Genomic DNA, 8023 nt, shown 5'->3' on the forward strand with positions numbered 1-8023 from the left:
GAAGTGGTGTTTTTTGCAGTTGACAAGCATTTTTCACCTGCACATAATCTATACTTAACAACTATTCCCTTCTCCTGTTATTCGACAATAAAAATAATGAGAATACTTCCATCACATGAATGTAAAGCTCTGGCCTGCTTTCTCATTTCTGACTAGTGTCTGTCCCATGCACACATGAGTGTGGGATTTTACATGACGTGTTCAATTTAATTCAGAACTTTAAAATGTTTTAATGCAAATTATTTAAACTGAAATGTAACTTGCATTACTTCTAAAGAAAAAAAGTAACTCAAATGTTATTATGTAAATTTATATAGTAATGCCAAACTTTACTTGTTACTTCAGAAAAAAATAAAAGTTATCGCATTTCCTCCCAACACTGGTTATAGCTGTTACTCAATATTGTACTGTTATTGTAAAATGAAAGGAGATCACACAGTTTCACTTGCAAGCTATTTATTACCATTAGACTGTATTACAATACATACTGTACATGACAACAGCGGTAATGCTTTCAATTAAACTGTCGAGGAACAATCAAATATATATTAACAGAGCTCAACATTTTCTTCTGAAAAATGTCAAATGTTATTTTTATGTCTTATTCTTCCTTGATATGTTTCTGGATCCAGGAGAGAATGTCCTCATCAATATGAATGGAAAGAGATCCATCTGGATTGATGGGAACAGAGAATGGCAGAGGAATAGCCATTCTTGACACTGTCATCTACAACAGCAGGAAAAAAAATGAATTAGTTGTATTTTCTGTTTATATCTTCATGAGATATAATAATTTAAAGGGTAACTATTTCACCTCTGGAATCCTGGCAATGACATTCAAGGACCTCTGATTTGGCAAGGCTGCAGTAAGTTCAATCTCTTTCTCACTGTTCATTACTCTTTCAAGTCTGAATCCTGCCTGGAAAGCCGCCATAAGGATGTGTTTGGACATTCTAATTGTGACAGGATACACAGAGAAGAGTAGATAATTAAACCAGTGCCGTTTTCTACACTACACATTTGTTGGTCTATGCTGATGAATGTTACTTTTTAGCATAGGCGGTGACAGTAATCGGCAGCCTCTCCCATTCCAGCTCTAAACGTGCAGCAGGGAATTCACCCAGTACACCAGCCTCAGCTTTAGCAGTGACTGCATACTGCTGGCACTCTGGACCCCAAGCAAGCTTGGCCTGAAAAACAGATTTATGCTTAATAATCCTTAAACCTGAGAAAAATTTATTCCCTACAATTTTTTAATCACACTTCCAGTCTTACAGTCACTTTGTGCTTGCTCAGCAGAGCACCATCCACACAGATCTTCAGATTGTCATTTTCAGCGATGGAAGAAACAACAATTTGCACTCTTGCAGTTGGTTTGTCAAAGTAAGCAGCAAGTTGGTAGCCCAGCAGTTTGTGGTCAACTCTCACAGCACGGGCAATGACAGCAAAAACAGGTGGAACTGCATTTCCGAGGAACTTGGTCTGTAAGCATAAACCATACAAATATTAATATAATTGGAGTTTTGTGTTATTATGACCAAACAAATTACACTAACTGATTCACCTGTTTCTGAATACGCTCAAAGCTTGATGCGGAACTTCCACTGCTAACTTTCTTTGAGGTACCATGGGGTGCCAAATACTGCAAGCAAAATAAGGTTATACACATAAGTATCTGATCATCTAAAGCAACTATATTGTTACCAATATTATTTTTAGTAGTTACCTGATCTTTGTGGAATTTCCTGAAAGGCTCCATGATGGTGGCATTCTGAAAATCCATGTAAAATGACTCATTACAATTAAAATACATTCCTATGACACAACCATTGGTGATTTAACCAACACATGACATTCCTTATCCTCACCTTGGTCACACGAGAGCTGGATATGGAGGAGCTTGAACTGCTGCTGCTGCTGCTGCTGCTGCTGCTTCTACTGCTGCGGCTGTTGCGGCTGCTGTGGCTGCTGCTGCTTCTGCTTTCAGAAGAGACTGACCTGTTTTTATCTTCAGTCTCCAAGATTTCCTTCAGTTTCAACAGGAAAGCCTTTCCTTCTGGAGTCTCCTCATCAATGAGACTGATTTGTTTAAGGAGCCTCTCAGCAGCTCTAGGACCAACTTGGACTTCAAGCTCCAGTCTTTCAACAGCAGGACCTTCCGCTACAGCCAAAACAACAGACCCTTAGTTGTCATTTTATTTGAAAATCCGTCAATTTTCATGAATGTAATATTTTCTGTAAGTATACCTCTTGACACTGTAACACGGGCTGAGTGGTGTCCAATTATGTAGTACAGAGGTTCATTTCTGATAAAAGCAGCATTATGAGAGTGCACCTCAACGCATCCCTTGATTTCAATGTATGGGACAGCAAGACAGAGAGTCTTGTCAAATGGAGCAGGAGCTCTCACAGGAACCTCATCTGAATTCTCAGATGACTGGAAAGAAAAAACATAATATAAAGAAAACTTTACACTTTGAAGCCTGAAGCATTTTTTTTTTCCCAAATGTATATTTAAAGCTTACCAAATCACCAGCATAAGAATTTTGGGGGTTTTGCTGGGACAACTCAGGTGCAAAGGGCACAATCCTTTCAGCACTAGGATCTTCAATATTTCTGACCACAGCATGTGTCTCAAAGTACATAAAAGTAAAAGACACTTTCACAAAAGAGCAATCACGGCAAACAACTTTTTCTTCACTGGCATCACTAAGATTTCATTACCTCAAAGTAGCAATATGTTCAGGGACCTCAACAGGCAGAGCCTCCACCTTGTAGTTGCCCTTGAGAATGTCTGCTCTTGCAGCCACTTTTCCAGGAGCTATTGTACGGATCTTTCCTCTCGCCATAACAGCAGCTTGGATCAAGGCAGTGTTCACTCCCATCACAGCAAAGGTCTGGAGAGCAATACTGAAAGAATAAAGGAGATTGTTTGTAAAGCGAATGTTGTGTGCATTATATCTCATCTTCATGAATGTAGCTGCAAATATATACCTTGGTCTAGCTTCAGCTTGGAGTTGAACATCAGTTTTCTTCAGCTGCTCAAGAGTCATAGTCTCAATCTCCTCAGGAAGAGGAGGTGTAATGGTGGCCTTAACTAAAAGGATAAATGGAACAACATCATCCTAAGTGGTGACCCCCTCATATCAGAAGAAAGGATATAAAACTCTAAGAAAAAACATACCATTGACACTTGCAGCAGCAACAGCAGCAGTGTACAAACTGAGCTCCATGGGCACACCAACTGCTGTTGGCAAGATACGACGCACTTCTGCTGCAAGCAGGGGTTTGGCATACTGCCAGGCAATTCCTTCCTGCAAAGCTTTAAGGGCCGCCTTCAACAGTTCACGTGGTTTGGGTCCAGTCACAATCTGGGGAAAGTGTTGTTGAGAAACTTACAATAGTTCTAATTATGAGAATTGTTTGTGAGACAGATCTCAAAAAGAAACAATAATGAAAGAGGAGAGATAAACTGAGATAAACCGGTATAGCTTCTTCAATGATGGTCTTGTCAATCTTCACAAAAGCCACTTCTTGTCCAAATAATTTGATGTAGGCTGAAGCCAATGGCTGATCGTTTGGTAAGTCCTTCCAGTTTGTTAGCTTAAGGGGTAAAACATAAGTCATACACATTTTGCCTATATCATGTTTGTAATATTGCTTATAAGTATAAAATTATACAGTGCATTGGACATGAAAACGTACTGCTCTCAGGGTGCGCTTAATCTTTGTGATACGGTCAACACTTTCATCTGCAGCAGGAGATTTCAGAAGAGCCTCCTGGATTCCTTCAGTTCTCACACCAATCTGTTTGAGAGCAAGAATTGAGTGGAGGCCGAAAACATTTTTAAACCATGAATCAGATTTAAAAAAAAAAAAAAATGTTTTGCCCACCTCAAAAACATCAGCAGCAGCTCCAGCCAGATAAGCACGTGCTTTAGCTACAACCGCTCTGGGCAGGATGGTGGCAGCATCATTGATCATGTAGGCACTGCCAGCAGCTCCAATCATAAGAGGAGCTGCACAGAGACATAGGTAAGAATACCATTAATGCAGTCTTTTAAACATTTTAATAAACACCCAACACATCATTTGTTAGCTTTCTTAAGAATTTTGAAACACTTACTATGATAGTAGTCCAGCTGAAGGGCTCTGCTGAAACGGAAGCTAAGTCTGTCTAGCTTGCGGCTCATGAGCTTGATGGCAACATTAGCTGCACCAGCACTGAAATAGACAAACATTATTACTTGTGGCTTATGCTCATTTGACATGATATATGAAGTTTATGAAAAATGGTTTGTTTTTCTTACACAGCTGCCATATCGGGAGCAGTGATTCTGGTCAAGGACTTGATGTGGGAATAAGCAAAGCTCACAACATGCATGTTGGTTTCTGTCTTCAAAGCACCAGCAAGACTGGAGACGAGAGCCACTGATGGCTTGGACTCAAACAACACAATACAAGCAACCATGCGCACCTCTGGGTGGAGAGCTCTATCCAATACAAGCTGCAGGGCCACTGGCTGAACCTGTGGCAAGAAACAAGGTCAGCTTATTATTGGAAGAAAATGTGCATAATCATATTTTATTAATTCGTTTGATGTCGGCCATTTACCAGTTTGGGTTCTTTCTTGGCAATGTTCCGTAGGGCCAAGATGGCATCAACTTGGACTCTAAGGGGCAGAGATGTAGCTGCAGTTCTCAGTCCAGGCAGGAGCTTCATGATGGGTTTAAGACTAGCAGGGTGACCAGCATTGCCCAGAACTTTAAGAGCCAAACTGATTTCAGGAATGTTATTCTTAGAAGTTGCCTCTGCAGCAATCTCATGAATGGGCTGTGGAATGTGATACACATACAGTACAATTAGAAAACAGCAAGATATATATATCAGATATTTAGGGCTTGAATTGTTTACCCTGAGGAGCTCAGCAGAGCAAGTGGGAACTGCAACACAGTGCCTGGCAATCATGGAACCATATCCAAGCATTACAACTTCACGCAGAGCTGGGATTTTGGCGATTTTCTCGTGCATAGCCAAACTCTGTTTGACAAGATATGGATTGATTAGTTTAGGCAATATTTGAAGGGCAGCATTTTAAAAGTATAGTTATATGAACCTACGGCTGCCAACTGCATTGTTTCCAGATCAGCAGTGACCATTTGCAGAGCAACCACAAGAGCCTGAATGAACTCTGGAAGGGTAAGTTCACCAGCCAGGAACTTCTCCTTGATGAATTTTACAATGACTGGTGTGCCAACAGAAGGAAGAGCATCCAGGAGCCAGCGCCTACCAGAGGCATTGTTTAAAATATTTACATAATAAAAATTGCCTTTAAACTTACTGCTGACAAATTTGTACCTGTAAACTGGTTCATTCTTAAACTGAGCCCAGATAGCCTCAATGTTCTCCAGGGTGGAAACACGCAGGAGCTGGATGAGCTGAACAAACTTGAGTGGAGCGTCTTCATGGACCATGGCCACATTGTTTGCAACAAGGTGCTTAAGGACCTCGATAATCTAGAGAGAGTAAGAGCTAGTCTCAGTTAAAGTCTTCAGCATGGTTCAAAGGCTTTGGCTCGGAGATTGTTTAAAGTAATACCTGGGCTGGTGCATCACTGATCTTCATTAGATGAATGGGGGTCTGAAGAATCTCAGTTGCAAACTCATATTGCAGGGATCCACGAGCCAAGTAATCAGCTTTGATTGGAATAACAGGGGTCTTCTCAATCTCAACAAAAGCCAAGGTTTGTCTGAAACAAATAATTATTTTTGAAACTTCAAGTCAAAGTAATGAAATGTGTTGGGAATATTGTTAGTTCATATTTCTCGCAGAGGATCAGTCATACTTTGCTTCCATCTGGGCAGCACCATGGATCTCATTGAAGGGTGAAAACTGATGGACTTCCTCAACTGTTGCTTCAGTGATCAGTACACCAGCGGACGTCGGTTTCATGATGTAATTGTAAGTTGCAGTTTCAATCAGACTCTTGACCCTCTGTTGAAAGACAGGTATGTGACAAATTTTACATTTTTAAATTTATTGAGTAAATATTTCAAGTCTTTCCAGTCTTGTTCATTACCTCTGTGCATTCAGCACACCTCTCAGTGTATGCCAAGCCAACGTCTTTCATGATTCTCTCTTGGCAGTGGCTCAGATCCTTAGACTTGGTTACGGTAATGTGGTTGGCTTTTGGATCCTCACTGATGACATAGTGGGTCCTGCACACTCCCTGAGCTCCAGCTTGAAGGACAAGTCAAAAATAAATATATAAGATTGCATAACTCAAAAAGGCTTTCTTAATGCCTTCATACATGTACTAGGATTAATTTCTCACCTCTTGCAGCTCATAGATGTTCTGGGTCTTCTTGAGGTTGAGCTGAAGGATGTTGAGGATACCTCTGTATAAGTTCAATACAGTAGGGGAGACTCCTGCAGGGGCAAATACCTTTCCAACCACACCATTGGCATACTCAAACTTGATGGGAATCTGAAGCTGAGCAGCCAGTGCTGAGGTGAGCTTAGTGGCAGGAACAAATGGATCCTTGGGCCAAATACCAGCATACTCGTAGATTAGAGGGTCCATGAGCTGTAAGGGGACATTTTCCATTTAAATGAGGACATTTTTCCTTTTAACATCCAAGGATGGCATTTTGTTGTTGTTTTCTTTCAGTGTCATCTGAAATCTGCAGTTTTTAATAATCATTACCTTCATCAGAAAGGTGTTCTCATTGACGGCACTGAGGTGAACCTTGCTGTTCACTTTTAAACCTGCTCTAGCCAGACCTTCTTGAGGGAGACCGCCCAAGAGTAGAGCCTCATACTTGTACACATAGGTCTTATCAGGGGAAAACTCGGGGACTGAAAAAGGTAGAGTATTTTTCAGAGTTTAAGCATAAATGCAATAGTTAAAGTAAAAGTAAAATTACCAGTTTAAAAAGATCCAAAATTTCCAAGAAATATTACTTACCAAGGTTGATCTGTTGCTGTTGACTTGCTAAATGAAACAAATGAGAGAATACATTTTGAAAATTGTTTGTCTAATTTAGTTTTTAAAGAGGTCCTACATTTACATAAAGAGAAATCTTTTAGGAAAAGAGAAAGAGGAACATCTTAAGTTCAGACATAAAATTTCAGATTTTAACTTACCCACAAGGGCTACAGTTAGGGCAAGCACAACCGCTCTCATGGCTGGTGGTTTGTGAAGAACACCTCAGAAAAATCAAACTTTTATAGTGGTTTCTTGCTGACCAGGTATTAATTTTTTAAAGAATTATTAACAAGGCCTTTGGCTGGTCAGCTTATCTGAACATCAATATCAATTAGGTTAGGTTACCCTGGCCTGTTATGTCATCCTCCAGAACAATGTCCAATGTCAGTTTTAAATATGCTAAATTAAGTTAAAAAGTTGAAGGAAAAGTAAATTTTAGTTCTTTCATACACATACATTTCAGAGAAGGATATATACGGCAGGGGAAAAACATGACATTAAATTTCTATTTTTTCTTTGTATTAAACAGTGATTTACTGAACACATCATGGCTCTGGCTTGAAATGAATTCAGTTATAATTACAATTTTCTTAAGGCAAAAAAGGTTATCAGTTAATGCTGTAATTTATATAAAGAGTCCTACCTGCATATTACAAGAATATTAATGCTTACTATTAACAACAAAGCCTAAAATATTAAATTAAATCACAGTTTCTTTTTAGTTATACTGTAACAGTCAACTCAAATATAAAAAGGTATAACAAATATTTATGGCTGATATGATTGTATAAAACAATTTTTACGACTGAACTGACAGGATTGTAATGCAAAGAAGTACATTTACTTAAGGACAAGGACATAAACTTTTACATAATATGTAATATAATGATTCTATAAATGCTGTATTTTTTTTTTGAATGCAACTGAACGCCCTGTTAAGACAATTTTTTTTTTTTTTTTTTTTTTGCCTAATGCTTAAATTCCATTTTTTTTTAATGCATTTCATAACCTGCACTTATTTGAGCCCTGTCCATC

At 39.2% G+C, this 8023-nt stretch overlaps 1 protein-coding gene across 2 annotated transcripts; it reads right to left on the reverse strand.

Moving 5' to 3' along the window:
* Positions 1-439: 439 nt before the first annotated feature.
* Positions 440-7271, reverse strand: LOC109050330 (vitellogenin-like). Of its 2 annotated transcripts, XM_042749388.1 has the most exons (28): positions 7147-7271; positions 6968-6994; positions 6707-6858; positions 6335-6586; positions 6080-6241; positions 5846-5994; positions 5599-5749; positions 5359-5516; positions 5121-5286; positions 4915-5040; positions 4615-4833; positions 4311-4528; positions 4127-4224; positions 3895-4019; positions 3706-3807; positions 3484-3603; positions 3185-3371; positions 2995-3097; positions 2725-2910; positions 2526-2640; positions 2248-2437; positions 1869-2161; positions 1727-1771; positions 1565-1642; positions 1276-1482; positions 1048-1190; positions 815-953; positions 440-727 (listed from the first exon to the last, which is right to left on the reverse strand). In XM_042749388.1, the coding sequence occupies exons 1-28, from the start codon at positions 7184-7186 to the stop codon at positions 602-604; spliced, it is 4077 nt and encodes a 1358-aa protein (XP_042605322.1). In that variant the 5' UTR covers positions 7187-7271; the 3' UTR covers positions 440-601. The 2 variants fall into 2 exon arrangements, with proteins under 2 accessions (XP_042605322.1, XP_042605321.1); XM_042749387.1 differs by having other exon boundaries at positions 4615-5040.
* Between the last annotated feature and the right edge of the window lie 752 nt (positions 7272-8023).

Source organism: Cyprinus carpio, chromosome B22 (genome assembly GCF_018340385.1).
Source record: "Cyprinus carpio isolate SPL01 chromosome B22, ASM1834038v1, whole genome shotgun sequence".
Lineage (NCBI taxonomy): Eukaryota > Metazoa > Chordata > Actinopteri > Cypriniformes > Cyprinidae > Cyprinus > Cyprinus carpio.